This window comes from Prosopis cineraria, unplaced genomic scaffold (genome assembly GCF_029017545.1).
Source record: "Prosopis cineraria cultivar Desert tree isolate PC_DT_omini unplaced genomic scaffold, ASM2901754v1 PC2, whole genome shotgun sequence".
Classification (NCBI taxonomy): Eukaryota; Viridiplantae; Streptophyta; class Magnoliopsida; order Fabales; family Fabaceae; genus Prosopis; species Prosopis cineraria.
This window is the reverse complement of record NW_026555333.1, coordinates 35347474-35364028: the sequence shown is the minus strand read 5'-3', so window position 1 is coordinate 35364028 and position 16555 is coordinate 35347474. Positions and strand designations below refer to the sequence as shown.

At 35.3% G+C, this 16555-nt stretch overlaps 2 protein-coding genes across 6 annotated transcripts; one reads left to right on the top strand and one right to left on the bottom strand.

The window, feature by feature from the left end:
• Positions 1-983: 983 nt before the first annotated feature.
• LOC129300373 (pentatricopeptide repeat-containing protein At5g48910-like) lies at positions 984-15195 on the bottom strand. Of its 5 annotated transcripts, none has more exons than XR_008590765.1 (3): positions 15016-15195; positions 6678-10940; positions 984-6532 (listed from the first exon to the last, which is right to left on the bottom strand). XR_008590765.1 is itself a non-coding variant. In XM_054938939.1 (2 exons), the coding sequence occupies exon 2, from the start codon at positions 10909-10911 to the stop codon at positions 9454-9456; it is 1458 nt and encodes a 485-aa protein (XP_054794914.1). In that variant the 5' UTR covers positions 10912-10940; positions 15016-15195; the 3' UTR covers positions 984-9453. The 5 variants fall into 5 exon arrangements, 2 of the variants coding, with proteins under 2 accessions (XP_054794914.1, XP_054794924.1); XR_008590766.1 differs by having other exon boundaries at positions 984-7138; positions 7964-10940; XR_008590767.1 differs by having other exon boundaries at positions 984-7123; positions 7964-10940.
• On the top strand, positions 1295-3846 carry LOC129300364 (laccase-3-like). The gene is made up of 6 exons (XM_054938933.1): positions 1295-1429; positions 1543-1694; positions 1819-2063; positions 2204-2332; positions 2443-3399; positions 3505-3846. The coding sequence occupies exons 1-6, from the start codon at positions 1310-1312 to the stop codon at positions 3633-3635; spliced, it is 1734 nt and encodes a 577-aa protein (XP_054794908.1). The 5' UTR covers positions 1295-1309; the 3' UTR covers positions 3636-3846.
• Positions 15196-16555: the final 1360 nt, after the last annotated feature.

Below are 16555 nucleotides of genomic sequence, written 5' to 3'. Positions count from 1 at the left end.
CTTAGTGATTATGGTTGATTTCAAACAATCTTGAGGTCGTTTCACATGGCATTTACCACATAAGAGGGAATCTCTGATAAAAACATGACAAATATATGCTTAGAGTCATCGAAGAAATTTTTATGCATATCATATTTTAATAAAAAAATTGATAGTAAAAGTATTTAAAAATTAAGTCAGCGAAACCCAACTTGCTTTCTCACGCATTTACATAAACTTAATTAATATTAGAGGAAGAAAGTGTCAGAGAAGAATAAAAAAATTGCAGGAAAGAAAAAACCGTGACATTTCATGTGGTTGATAACTTAACTATGATACTTACTCCTTCTCAAATTATAAGACAAATTGAAACAAAACTACTCATACCAATAAAAATTAATAATGACACTTTACAAATTTACATTTTTAAAACAAAAATATAAACTTTTAAAAATATACTTTATTTAATATACTACATCCAAACCACAATATAAAACATTGATAATTAATTCTCACAATTTTAGAAAAAATGCTAGTTGAAACTTTAATTTCTTAAAAAAAAAATACATTTTTTCAATTATACCCTCATTAAATATCATATAACCTTGATAATGATAATTAAAATTCCATTGCATCATTTTTCTCAAAAAGTTTCCAAATACCTTATATTTTGAATTAAGCAAGACTTCTAAAAGATGCCCAATATTGTGGCCTGGAGGGAGTAACTTTAAATTTAAGCTTAACCATTATACTACAATCATTTCAATTTTCTATTCGTTTGAAGGGTAATATTTGAAAAACATTATTAATAAAACTTTATTTTTATCAAATTGTCTTATATTTTGGAACAATATACTTTCAAAATTGCCTTATAATTTTAGGTAGAGAAAGTAACTGAGAAGATCATTTTGATTGGCTAATCCTATCTTCCCCTCTTCCTTCTTCAATTTCCATTTCTCTCATGATTCTCAAACAAGTAACAACTAGAGGAAAATCTGTGCTCATAAGAAAAAAAAATGATTTATTTACCTAATATCATTGTTAGATCACTTTGTGCAACGAAATACAAGACTGTATAACATTTTCCTACAAAGTTGACTGATTGAGCTAGTGGGTACACCAGATCCTCTTTCTGGTTAGACTAATCATATTTAAGTACATTAATTAACAACTCTGTTCACTCATGAGAAGGCCAAAAGACAACTATAATAAAAAATCAAAAAATGAGATTACTAGCAGGCTATTATTAGCTTTATATATACCTGCACTTTGGACCAGTGTTGAATCACATAACGCAAGGTAACTCCATTCCACAAAGTCAGAGACAACAATGGAGATTTCCAACCTCCCTGGAAAGTCATGTTGCTTATGGCTCTTATTCAATCTACTCACTGTCATTACTTGGCTTGACTCTTTTGCAGCTGCAGAGACTCACTACCATGAATTTGTTGTAAGTTTTAGCCGCATGGTCATAAAGTAGTTATTACAGATCATATAATATTATTATGATGAATCAAGTTACTGATCAGCATATATAATAACTTCAAAAATCGATCGAAATAGATTCAAACCACGCCGACAACGAGGGTGTGCAGAACCGTCAACATAATCACTGTCAACGGGCAACTTCCGGGGCCGACTGTGGAGGCTAGAAATGGAGATTCACTTGCTATCAGAGTAGTAAATGCTGCAAAATACAACGTTACTATCCACTGGTAATCAATATCACATTATCACATTCATCTTGACAAATTTATCCTGAACAACTACAGGGAAAAGCATTGGCTCATCATGCTTGATATTTGATAATATATTCCTCATAATCTGATATGCTTTTAGGCATGGCCTTCGAATGCTGCGAAATCCATGGGCAGATGGACCTGGTTATGTGACTCAGTGTCCCATACAACCGGGGGCGAGTTACACATACCGCTTTACCATCATTAATCAAGAAGGCACATTATTTTGGCATGCTCATGTTGGATTCCTCAGAGCCACTCTCTATGGAGCTATCATAATCTACCCCAGATTGGGCTCTCATTATCCATTCCCAATGCCTAGGAGAGAATTTCCCATTCTTCTTGGTACACCTCTATAATATGTTTTCTTAGACAGCTATGCTCTAATCTCACATTTTGCCTTTGCAATGTAATTGAAGTTTATGATCAACAGTGAAATCTTAAAATACTATTGAGCATGACAGACTATTTCTTATGATGAACAGCGGAATGGTTTGACAGAGATCCAGTGAGTCTCTTAAGGATGACACAATTTACAGGAGCACCTCCAAATGTATCTATTGCATACACAATCAATGGTCAACCTGGAGATTTCTACAGATGCTCCAGCCAAGGTTTGAAATCATTATCGAATCACAACACTACAACATAGATTAAAATTCTCTCAGGTTGAAAAGGATTAAGAATGACAGACCTGTAACATATGAAAAAAAACATTATGCAGATACAGTACGTGTACCAGTAGAAGCTGGGGAGACAATTCTCTTGCGAATAATCAACAGTGCACTTGAACAAGAACTCTTCTTTTCAGTTGCCAACCATAGGATGACTGTTGTTGGCACTGATGCAACTTACACCAAGCCTTTCACCACAAGAGTCATCATGATAGGACCAGGCCAGACATACGATGTCCTCCTCACTGCTGATCAAATCCCAGGTCGTTACTACATGGCAGCACGAGCTTATGAAACAGCCCAAAATGCTCCTTTTGACAATACCACCCCCACCGCAATCCTTGAATACAAATCTGTTGGCTGCGGCAACAATAATGGACAGCTCTCAAGACCATTATTGGCAGCTCTTCCAGCTTTCAATGATACATCAACTGCAACTGCATTCACCAATGGAATCAGGGGCCTTTCCCAGAATACTGTGTTTACAAATGTTGATGTGAATCTGAATTTTGTAGTTGGGTTAGGATTAATCAATTGCACAAATCCTAATAGTCCCCGTTGTCAAGGACCGAATGGAACTCGCTTCACAGCCAGCGTGAACAATGTTTCTTTGGTACTGCCAAGAACCTCCTCCTTAATGCAAGCATATTATCAAGGTATACCTGGTGTCTTCACCACAGACTTTCCTCCTGTTCCTCCTCTGCAATTCAATTATACTGGGAATGTGCCCCGAGGCCTATGGACGCCTTCCCGGGGAACTAAGCTCTACAAGTTGAAGTATGGTTCCAGGGTGCAAATTGTTTTCCAGGACACAAGTATAGTGACAACTGAGGACCATCCACTCCATCTTCATGGATACGACTTCTTTGTAGTTGGTTCAGGTTTTGGCAATTTCAACCCAGCAACAGATCCTGCGAATTTCAACCTTGTTGATCCACCTCAAAGGAACACCATAGGAAACCCTCCAGGAGGATGGGTAGCTATTCGTTTTGTAGCTGATAATCCAGGTAATATAATATGCTACTGAAAAAAAATCATTAGTCATACTGATACAACTTGTGTTAAAAAATACATAACTAATCATATGATTTTCAATTATTGGTGCAAAACAGGAATTTGGTTCATGCATTGTCACAAAGATTCACATCTATTTTGGGGTTTTGCAATGGCATTCTTGGTAGAGAATGGAGTTGGACCATCACAGACAGTAATACCACCACCAGCAGATCTGCCCCCATGTTAAGATAAAGAACACATCATTAGTAATAAATTTTATGTTCATGAAATATTGGTCCGTTGTGTTGTGAATTATTCAAATAGTTTTCCAATAGTCAGTGTGCTTTGTGCGCTCTTTCCAAGTCCAGACTAGCATGATGCTCAATTGAGTAGATTGTTAGCTGTCTCATTGACTTTAAGGCTCTTGTGAGACATAAAAGAGGAATGCTTTCTTATTATTGGTGCTATCAATCCTTTTGTTCAAGAAAAGAATTTTCTTTCACAAACCGGAAAAAAAAAAAAAAGACATGTTCCATTCTAACAAGCTAATAGCACTTCCAAGGGTCAAAGCTGCAGACATTATTTCCCATTTTGGAGACCTATTAATAAGCAGATCAAACTAATCACTAGTAGAGTGACTATTAAAACTTACTATTCGGGTCCTTCATATAAGATGAATTTAACTAACTTCACGATTATTAAGGAATGGTAGTTATATCTTTAAAATTATTAAAAACAATATGCACTTTCTAGAAATTCAAATGAATTTATATATAAACAAGGGATAAAATTAGAAGGAAAGAAACATTAATATAAACTTTGTCTTATATTAAGGGCAAAACAAGGGAAAAAAAAATCAAACTTCACCTTATATTAAAGAAAGGAGGGAGTATGTCCAACATGCTTATATGCTTGTTCATAATTAATAGGGCCTAACAATCTATTTGGTCAGCCAAAGAATTTCTCTTCCATTTATCCTTCTTCTTTAGTGGCAGAATGGTCCACATAAGCAAGAGGAGCACCCAGATGATTTCAGCAACAAACCCATAACTAGTGTATACCTAGCCTGATTGAGTTCGGTTATGGAGATCTATTACAAAATCAAACACATCACAAGACCATTTTAATTGGGTTAATTAAATCAGCTGGATGCAATGACAGGATCATAATTTATTAGATACAATATGTCATTTGTATGACAACTTCAACCAATTTATGTCATGGTTTAGCATATGGATGTGGAATTGCCAGAAAAGTTCGGACAATAAGCATGGATGATTATTTGATTGCTGATGATGAAGACTTGGTAGTATGAGATACCAAATCCCACATCCCATGTTGAGTAATATGGGATGCTTAGTTAGGTCTCCATCTACTCTAAAGCTAGCTATTGAGATGGGAAAACCAACCCATATAATACTCAATTGAGCATTTCATATACCATCAGTAATCAACTAATCATTCAAGCTTACTATGCGAACTTTTCTAGCAATTCCACATCCACATATGCTAAACCTTAACATAAATTGGTTGAAGCACTATATGGAACATCATCTTCGGGTCTTCCTCTGAACATTTCTTCACCTGAATTTTCCACTACGGAGATGTGTTCGAATAGAGTGAAACTATCACCATTATCTGCCATTTTTCTGCATGAGTGCAGATTTTTCATGGTTTACCATAAAAATTACCCCCCTATGATATAGATTTTATACTATAGACGTGAAACAGACAAGTATACCTACTTTTCAACACTTCAGTAACCTTTTTTTTCTTTTGGATCATATTCTACAATAGTAGCTTATGAGAACGTGTAGAAGTTCAGGAACTAAGAACTAATGTTTCTGTACGAATAATAGAGGACATTTTTGTTCTGAACATAACAGTTGAGAATCAAGGAACTTTAATTCACAGCTGGAACAAGAAGACGAAGTATTCATGTGAATCCCCTATTCATAATGCGTTAGTAAAAAATGCAATCAAGAGTCTTGACTGTCTCTAGGGTGGCTCTCTGCTTTGTTCGCTCATAATCCTAAAACAGTCTGAACTATCCTATTTGAATCATACATATACTAGATAAAGATTGTTTCATATGATAAGCAATAGAAATCTTTATTAAAATATGAAATCAGAATCTAACTTCATAAATTGGCAAAGATGAAGGGAAATTTTTAGTAGGAGATGAGCAAAAATCTTAAACTCATACAACTAATAAGCTAAAGAAGAATCTCCACTGATAAAAATAATGATTTTATTTCCAAATGCTTTCTACATGGAATGTGCCTCAATATTTATAGACGGAAAGATAACTAATAATTCCTAAAGTACTCCCATTAATCCATAACTAAGATAATGGGGAATAACTACCTAAATATAAATAAATAAATATAAATACCAATTTAGTCTCTATGTACCATAACCCACTACTCCTAAACTTAAGGGCCACTCCACAGAATAGAAAAATAATCTAAATAATATTATTAAAAAAATATCTAAAATAATTTAGAATGATATTTATGCCTAATATTTTCCCAACTTCCCAAATCATGATGGGGACTCCATCAATACTCCGCCCTTAGAAATTCGCCTTGTCCTCAAGGCGAGAAAGAGACAATAGCTTTGCTTTTCTTGTATGTCTGGAGGTTTAAGTAGAAGCGATAGGAAGACAATATAAGAGCATATATCAGCACCATGGATTTGAATTCCAAAAGCATAGGTGGGTTGAACAAGAGATTGAGTCAATAATCGAAGTGTCAAGGAGAAAACAATACACGGACCCACTATTCCTAAGAATCAGATCAGAATGGCATCGCAAGCTTGGTTGAAGCTTTATCATTGATGCTGGAGATTTTCCAAAGATGGCCATGAAGGAGATACCAACCTGCTCACGCCCTTTTTGTTCGCCGATCCCCTTTAAACCTGAAACAGGATGGCCTTCAACATCAATCTCCAGGTTAGAAAAGGAGTTCGACTTGCAAAGATGGCCTAACATGAAGGTGGTCTGGCATCTGAAGCAGGGACATGTGTCATGCTTTTATTGCTTTTCAGTCTTTGATGAAGATTGCAGAAGGTTTGGGGTCAAAGAAGACAATTTGGAGGAGTGAGATGATGCCTGCAATGTTGGACCCCGGAAGTCACATGTGCCTGTGAGTAATGTAGAAGTTGTCAAAACTTTACTTTAACGAGGTTGAAGGGCAGCTTTGGGCCCACAAAGATTTTTGGCTTTTATCTCATACTCAAGGGCCAAGCTTATTGCTTGATAAACTGCTTTAGGCTTATGATTTCTCACCTCAGATTTTAACTCCTCCTTTAAGCCGTTTGTGAAGACACCCAAGAAGCAATGTTCTAGCCAATTTTTGACTCGTGTAGGGCGCTTAGCAAACACTTAGCAGTATTCTTGGACACTTCCCTCTTGTTTGATGCTACAGAGATATTCATCCAAATTTTGAAATTCTGCAAAGCCATAATTTTCAAGAAACACCTCCACTGATTCATCCCAATAGAGGATTGTATGCTCCATGTTGACGGAAGTGAAGAAATCATAGTTCCTCAATGCAATATCCACTTTGAAGTCTTAAGATGTGTGATAATATCGGAAATAATTTTCAGCTTTCAAAATCCATGGCTTTGGATCTCCACCATCATACTTGGGAAATGTGTGCTAGAAGATGGATGATAATAGGATGGGATGGGCAGTGAAATGTGGGTTTGTGAAGAAGGCATGATAGGTACCATCTTTGGATCGAACAGCTCAAATACCAAATGATTGGAACAGAAAAATAAGCATAGAAATCTTTATTAAAATACAAAATCAGAATTTAACTTCATAAATTAATAAAGATGAAGGAAAATCTGTAGTAAGAGATGAGCAAGAATCTTAAACTCATATAAGTAATAAAGCCAAAGAAAAATCTCCATTGATAAAAATTATGATTTTATTTCCACATGCTTTCTCTATGATATATGCCTCAATATTTATAGATAGAAAAATAACTAATAATTCCTAAAACTACTCCCATTAATCCATAACTAAGTTAATGGGGAATAACTACCTAAAATATAAATACTAACTTAATCTCCAAGCACCCTAACCCACTACTCCTAAACTTAAGGGCTACTCAACAAAATAGAAAAATAATCTAAATAATATCATTAAACAAAAAATATCTAAAATAATTTAGAATGAAATTTATGCCTAATATTTTTCTAACTTCCCAAATCATCCATTATCCCATAATGTTTGGAACTCTATCACAGCAGCAGAAGATTTAATCTCATCACTGATCCGTATCATGTACCTGCCACTCTACATTAATAAACTCATGACAATCCTCACATTTTGAAACTGATAACAGTTAATCTTGTTCTCAAAGGTAATATGGACAAGGAAAAATTCCATATATGCAAATATGAATCATCAAAACATTTCTGACTGTAATCTGTATCTCAATTAACACTTCAGAGATTTAAAAAAAAAGGGTGATCACCAAACGAGAATCATCACAAATTTTAATCTCGTCACAATTCTTGTGCAATCTCCAACTTATGTGACTAAAAATACAATCATTTGTTTACCTCTAATAGCATACATCAATTTGCAGTCTGTGTTGGTGCCTATAACTTGTAACACAGTTTGAGGCTTGATTCAAAGCCATAACCAGCTTCAGCCCTTCCCAGTCCTTTTTCCTTTGAATGATTCCCTGTGCTTTATTCAAGATTCAACATGCAGCTCGATGATGTTTTCTCCAATCATTAATATGGGAATCACAGACACATCTTTCAATTTTCTTGCTTTAGAATTGCATACAATGCCCATGTGGTTTCAACTGATTGAATCAACTTAAAAGTGTTCCCCACAATACCGAGGTTGGTTTGAACCATCACTGTCAGCTTCATCTACGAGATAAATACATGCTGGGAGATAAACCACAGAACAAAAATGCACCACCTCAGGTATCATGTGATTGTCATGCTTTATTAACTTTAGGAATTCCAGGTTTTACTACCAAAGCTGCTTTACTACAAGAAGTTAAGACCCATATGAAGGTTATCTTCACTGTGACAGAACTGATCACCTGTCAATTTGTACAGAGAAATGGCATGCTCGGTGTTCAAGCAAGTCAATCTAACTCAGATCTTTTAAAAAAAAAAAAAATTGGGACAAAGTATGCTGGAGATCACAGCATTATACATCCAAAAGTCCTTATAATGATCGTCCATATCAGAAACCCTCCTGTGCAGATCATAAAATAAGATTTTTTTTCCTATTGAATGCCAACACACCCTGCTTTCATGTCCATTAGAATTTTCCTCTACTGAAACGGTTATTGGTAAATTAGAAGGACAATTATGAATTCATTGACCAGCATCTACTAGCCAGTACAATCAATTTGCCTGAAGTTGAAGATAGTATGCAGAATATGGCTTAACAAGGTGGCATGTTTCTCCCTCTCGTCTCTGAACATTATGTGCTAATCACCAGTTCATTCCTGCCAACACTTAATTAGCCCTAACTCCTTCATGAAATTTGTATCAATAGATAATCTAAGATTTAATAAATTATAATCCAAGGGTAGCAGCATGGCACAAGATTCTTAGATCTTATGGTCCAAAAAGATATAATTTAATCATGATCTACCAATAATCAAGACAGGAACACTTGCCTTCCTTAAAATGGTGAAACCGGCTGGCATCCCTAACCACTATCTCTCTCTGAAACACTTTGGATATAATCTTGCTCACCTCATGACAATCCTCGCAAATTCTCAAGTTCTTAACAATTCTGATGCAATCGCCAACTTCTGTTACCAAAATACCAAAAGCAATTGCTAGTCTCTCACTGTGCACTTGAATTGCATTTTCTTTTTCTTCCTCCTCAATATCATGCAACACTGGTGAAAATATTTGGTGAGTAACCATCTTCAACTATTCTCATTCCTATTGTTTGCAGCATTTTATAAATGTCAGAAGAACACTCGTGTTCTCTGTCTCCTGCAACAAATTGATGAACTCTACCCTGGCTCTCAATCAGGCTACAACCCGCAACTTTTTGGTGTTTCTGTCAATCATAACCTACGAACTCTAACAACATCTTCCCATTTTCTGGCTTTTGCATATATTCCAGCCAACTGTACATAATGCCCATCATGTGTTGGTTCCAGATGTATCAACTTATTTCCAATCTTCTCTCCCATTTCCACTAATCCATATATCTTACAAGCACCTAGTAGTGTTGCCCACAATACAGGGTCTGGCGGAGTTGCCATTGTCTCAATCAAGTGAAAGGCTTCATCTATTAATCCACTACGAGCAAAAAGATCAACCATGCACCCATAGTGCTCCATCTCTGGTTGAATGCCATATTCGTCTATCATTGATTTAAAGTATTCTCTACCCTCATTAACAAGACCAGCTCTGCTACAAGCATTTAGAACCCCAATGAAAGTAATGTTGGTGGGATAGAAACTTTCACTTATAAACTTTTGAAAGAGTGCAAGTGCATCCTTTGCATGACCATGTGAAGCCAAGCCACAAATCATGACATTCCAAGTCCATTTATCCTTCCTGGGCATATCATTGAACAATAATATTGACTTTTCAATGCAACCACACTTTGCATACATGTCAATTAGTGCTGTTCCTATGGGAACAGTTATTGGGAAATTCAAGGATTCAATGGTAGAATGAATGAATTGACCATACCCAAGCAAACCCAATTGGGCTGAAGCTGAAATCACCATAACCAATATTGCCTCATTAGGTCTTATGCTTCTCACTCTCATTTCTTTAAAGCACTCCAGCCCTTGTTCCAACAGTCCATTTTGAACATATCCCTTGATCATTGTACTCCATGAGATGACATCTTTCTCCAGCATTTTTCCAAACAACTGTTCCGCAACATTTATCTGTCCATCTCTCATCATAGCTGCCAACATTGAGTTCCAAGTGACCACATCTCTGCAGCGGACATCTTCCTCAAATACCCTTTTTGAGCATTCAACTCTAGAACAAGAACAGTACAGGTGAATCAAGGCATTTCGAATGAACAAATCTTCTCCAAAACCAAGTTTGATCACATGGGCGTGAATCTGAACCCCTTCATTTATAGCCAAAGCCTTGCTACAAGCTTGCAACACAAAGGTGAAAGTGTGCTTATTGGGCTTCAAGCACCTACGTTGCAATGATGAGTATAAAGCAATGGAATCATAAGGTGACTTCCCTTTGGCAAGGCATCTAATCATGTTATTGAAGGTGAAGACACTAGGGAAGCTCATTGTGTGCAAGATTGTGGAGCAATAGTCCAAGGGAATCGATGAGGACAAAGAAAGATAAGCAAGAAGATGACCCATGAAGCGGACATAGCCAAAGATGCCTGAGACAATGATGCACGCATGGGCTTGCTTGATTTGACTCAATGAAGGTTGACGCGGGAGATAACGAAGAGGCCTTGAATGAGAAATAGGTTGGGAACTTGAAATCTGTTTACATAGGTAAAGAAGGTGGTTGATTTTATTTTCAAGCATAAAGAGAATTCTCTGATCAAAATAATGTCCTGCAGCAAACCAGAAATTTCAACTGTAAAACAGATCTACAAAACAAAAACAAAAAAAGTAAAATAAAATTTGTAATGTAATCCGGAACATTACTTTGTAAACCAATGGTTTAACACATGTCAGGATTTTCAAAGAAATTCAGAATTTTGAGCCAAAAGAAAGTATTATAGCCAACCTAGAATATCCCATATCAATGAGAAATTTGCTATTAATATAGAACTTCTTAACAATAATCAAAATTTAAACTGCAAGCCTGAAGTTTTTGTGAGAACAAAAAAAACCAGAATTTTAGAAACATTAACCAAATTCATACAAGTTTATACAAAGATAAAACCCGCAAGAGCTATTGCAATAAACATATATAAAACTAAGCTTAAAAGCTTTCTAACCTAAAGCAAAATGAATAAACAGTGATAACCATAGAAAGACAAGTATAACCAAAACTTGCAATCTATATCTGCAGCAATCTTAAACCAACTGAAGGTAGGATGACTGCATTAAAGTCATGTTAACAAAATTCATTTGACTTCTTTAAGCAATCATTTTTTCATGCATTGCATTTTAAAAAGTTCAAACTACATCTACCATTATATTGGAAATCATTTTGCGCTAAAAACCGAATTACTGAAGATCTATTATCAGTAAATCCAATTCAGCACCAAGTATTGCAAACCAATAAGACCAATTCAGTCAAGCAATTTTCTCAAAACCATCTCACTCAAACATTAGATTGCACAAATTAAACAGAAACCTTAATCAATAAAAGCCATGAGAAATTGTTGGCCATTCACCAACCCACAAATTATATGATAATGAAGAATTTGAAAAGGATTTGTCCACACATAGGCAGACCTATACCACACTCACCGAAATCTTTGAAATATGCATGGTTGATATAATACCCTTTTAATTTTTGTTCCAAATACTTTGACACAACTCGAGCCATGTCACTTACAAGATCATACATCACAAACACCTTGAGAATTTTCCACAGTTGAGATAATATAAAAGCATTTACGAACAGAATGCCAATACACAACAAACCCCAACATTTCAAAACAACACAACCAAATCGTACAAGTCACTAGTGATCAAAATGAAGAGGGAGGAAGTATAATAGCCAATTACACACCATTCAAGCAAAAACTTGTACAACAAATAAATAAATAAACTCAATATGTAAATATTCCAAAATTTAAAAGTGTCAATATTCAACGATTACACAACCAGATTCGAAGCCAAATTAAAATGAAAAATTTAAAACAGAGAAGAAAAGCCACGCAGGGAACAGATGATGTGCGATCTAGATTCAAAGCCAAATTGAACAAATCACTCTGACCACATTTTGGGAGTAGAAAAAACCTCAGGGTTCAAGCCTTCTTCACTGCTTGCCCAAGGAAAACCACGCTGGTCTGACAACAGTGGACGGTGTCTAACGGAGTGTGGAATGCTCGTTCATCAATGGTGGGATCTCCACTGTTTTGGAACTCTCGTCAATGCTTTGTCCAATGGAGTGAAGATTCTTGTTAAAATTTATAATAAAAACCATTTTTTATCATGGGTGGATAAAAATATTGTTACAATAAAAAATAAAAATTGTATAGGAAAAATTATAAAATTTGTTATAACTTTAATAAATTTGGGTTGTAAAATTTCATTTTGTACTAATATTAAAAATTTCTCATAACTTCATGAATCTAGGTGAAAAGTGATAATTTTTATGAAGTTTAAGTTACTATAATTTTATTACTCTGCAACAGTCGAACAATTTTCTTATAAGTTTTAGAAACAAAGAAGTAACTGCAGAAAAAGAATATACTTATGACTTTCTTATAAGGTCACCCATGCATACAACTTAAGGCTAGAAAGTAGTAAAAACAAAAGAATCTAAAATTAGTAATAACAATTCTAAAACTCTCTAAATAATGGTTTGGGAATTATATTAAAGATTTCTTTCTCAAGCTTCCAGACTCAATCTTATCAAATCTGCTCTACGTCCCCATCTTGTATTTACCACCTATCTCGAATCCATCTTCCTAAATATGTAAGGAAGAAAATTGACAGCATTTGCTACAATTTTTTTTTTCTCGGATGTAAATGAAGGCAAGAAGTCTATGCACCTTGCAAATTGGTAATTCTAACGTAGAGACTTAACAAGCCTACATGATATAAAAATTAAATTAAAACTGTAATGAATCCATATAAAAATTATTTAAATAAATTCAAACTATTGGAATAATCCAACACATTTGTACTCAGATCAATGTACATGTTTTTTCTTTTTTCTTTTTTTTTTTTAATGAGAAGACCTAAAGAAGCTTGGTAAACTATGGTATTGCACCTAAATTTTGTTCTAAATTTTTCAACGACATGAAAATATGAGCCTAAAAGTACTTTCAAATATGTCAATGGTAGCAAATGCCAGCAAAAAATATAGTTTTTTGGGGCAAAAGTGTTACTCCCTCCATTAAAAAAATACATGGCATTTTTAATCCTACACCCCCCCAATAAGTTAGTTAATTATTTTTAAACTAACACCATCTTTCCATATCTGCCCTTATTTAATAAGATGTCTCACTTAAAAGTGAATGGTTAAATGGTTTATTTATTAAGGATATTTTTGACCAAAAAAAAAAACTCACTTGTTATACATTGAAAAACTAAAAATTCCTTAAATTTTATAACGGGGGAGTTTTTTTTTAGCTAAATACAGACACACACACACACACACACACCCACACACACACAAAATAAGATCAGTCAGGAGGGCTTAGCCAATAGAAAGAAAAACAAACAAAAAAGTAACCTAATTGTTGCGTGATATTAGAAACTAAAATATCCCCCCCCCTGCTGGACTGAAACCTGATCGAGAGAAATTTAGCAACAAATGTTGGACTAGAGACCCCCACTTGGGTCTGACGAAGATGTGGATTGTTCATAACATTCTGGTTCCAAATGAACGGCAAAGCAGTTCTTAATTCCTCCAATGCAGCTCTAAGTCTACCTCTGATGATTGGGTAATGTGCCATTCATTCCTCGAAAGACAGACCTTGAAATCTGATAATTACTTCACACACAAATAATCTTCTTGCTCTTATCCTCCACCTCCTTCGTTTATCCAATAAAATCATCCATCCAATAATTATTTGTGGAGGTAGTAAATTCATAGGTCTACCAACGCTCTTTCTATCTTTGTCTCTAGCTTCCTTAAGCCAAACAATATTGCTAAGAAAACCCATTTTGAGAATGCTAGAGCTTTTGCTGGTACCCTTGCCATCCTGATGTAGTTTTTTATGTCGAATAAATCAAACACTCTATACAGAAGCGAGCCAACTTGCAACTTGTTCTAGCCAAGCGGTTACTAATATTCCATTAACAAAGGAACAGTGAAATCTAATAGAGCAAGCAAACCAAATTAATCTCACCCAATCACAGTGTAAGAATAAATGATACCTGAGTTTTCTCCCTCTCTTTGCGAAATAAGCAGATAGTGTCAGGCTGCAAATGGTGTTCTTTTATTAAAAAAAAAAAATTAGCTTTTGTTGGCGGTACATCTCTACTTGCCTTCCAAAAGAACAATTTATCTGTAACATTAACAAAGAAGGCGGCACATGGAAGCGGCTTGGGAAAAATCGTAAGTTCCGATTGTTCATAACTTGCTGATGGATTTAAGAAAAAATGATATCTAGTACATGTTAAGCAAGAAAATACATCATGTACCAATCTTGCAAGACGATTGATAAGTAACAACACAATTTTGAACACGTGAATGCATTACATATACACAATAGAAGAATATAATTTAATTGAGCATGGATATAGTCATAGAGAGCCAAAATTTCAACACCCAGAGCTTCAATCAAAAATAAGAAACGCGAACGCGAACCAGACTAAGAAGCAGACAGCAAAAATGAAACCAGAATAAGAAGCAGACAACAAAAATGAAACCAGAATAAGAAGCATATACCAACGCAAACACCAACCAGAATAAGAAGCAGACAGCAAAAATCGAACCAAAATAAGAAGCAAACAACAAAAATCAAACACGAATAAGAAGCAGACACGAAATCGAACCTTGATCTGAAGTTATAAATGGCGAATGCAAAGACCAGAGAGAATGCTAACAGTAATGTGAACTTCGAAGCTTCAGCCTTCAGATTGGTATGGAGGAAGGAAGGAGCCGCCGCGCTCTGCTCACTGAACTCGGAAGCTTCAAATTGTCGTCGAAGAACAAGCTAAGGACTGACTAGGTGACGGTGTTTCGGTCGAGTGCATTTGTCAAAATTTATTGGGAAAATATAAACCAAGGACGGGGGAGGAAATTTGGTTCACAATAGATTTTAAATTTTCGCTCATTTGGTTCTGAAAAGAAATTAACTTTTTACATAAAACTAGCATTTACTACCCGTGCGATGCACGGGAAGCAAATAATAAGCCAAACATTATTGTAAAAATACTTTCATAAAAGATAATGTCTTCAGCGACAAGCAACAATGAAAATTCAAATGGCAAAATGATAAACAATTGTATAATACATACATTATAAATCCATAGCTTTTGGAAACATGATAAGGTCTAATCTCCCAAGTTTTTAAAGATTTCTGTATACACCACATTTTTTGTTGTTGTTGATCCAACCTTTTCTTCATCATGTAATAAAATCTTGAGTCCATCAATGCTTTTTACCCTTGACAATGCCACATATAATTGTCCATGAGTGAAAACTGGTTTAGTTAGGTATAACCCAACATGACGCAATGATTGACCTTGGGATTTATTTATAGTCATTGCAAATGATAGAATCACTGGGAATTGTCTTCGTCGCATGCGAAATGGCCATCTACTTTCTGATGGATTCATGTCCATCCTATGAATTAAAACTTTTTGATGTTGCCTTGAACCATTCAATGTTATGCCCTCAATAACATTTTTCCCTAGCCGAGTAATGCGCAACCGTGTACCATTGCATAGACCAGACGCTTGGTCAATATTCCTCAATAGCATTATAGGTGCTCCAACCTTCAAAGAAAGAATATGTGGTGGTAATCCAGAGCAATTAATTGTGTTGAGAAACTCAGTTGTATACAAATCATCAAATGAATCGTTGTCTTCTGTAGACTTGCATACAGAGTCAGAACTAAAATATTCCATTGCTTCACCAGGTAGCAACGAACACATATAGTTATTAACTTCACTCACACTTTCAATAGTTGGAGCTAAAATTGCTCTATCGTTAAAGTATGCTATGTCTTCAAAATTGATAAGTAAATTTGGATAAGTGGAAGACACGATGGCATTCATAGGATCTTTTGAATTACAGATAAGCAAATTGTGAGGAATATCAATATTTGTTGTACCATCATGTGGTTGTCCCAGTTTCCCATCACCTACGTCTAACAACCACTTGCTAAATTTTTCCAAAGCATTGCTATCGGTATTCATAGAAGATGATGATAACCGCATATTCCTTGTTAGTTTATATATTTTGCAATGATCCCATAAAGGTGAAGAACTAATACATGCATTAACAATGGTTGCTCTTGTTCCTTTAGGTATGACAGGAAGTATTTGACGGAAATCGCCACCCATAAGAATACACTTTCCACCAAAAGTA

What these genes read in the sequence shown, in the direction of transcription:
- LOC129300364 (XM_054938933.1), top strand. Translation starts at nt 1,310, where the DNA reads ATGGAGATTTCCAACCTCCCTGGAAAGTCATGTTGCTTATGGCTCTTA. An exon ending in AGAATTTCCCATTCTTCTTG is followed by an intron (nt 2,064 to 2,203) that starts GTACACCTCTAT and finishes TATGATGAACAG; the next exon opens with CGGAATGGTTTGACAGAGAT. An exon ending in CTACAGATGCTCCAGCCAAG is followed by an intron (nt 2,333 to 2,442) that starts GTTTGAAATCAT and finishes AACATTATGCAG; the next exon opens with ATACAGTACGTGTACCAGTA.
- LOC129300373 (XM_054938939.1), bottom strand. Translation starts at nt 10,911, where the DNA reads ATGCTTGAAAATAAAATCAACCACCTTCTTTACCTATGTAAACAGATT.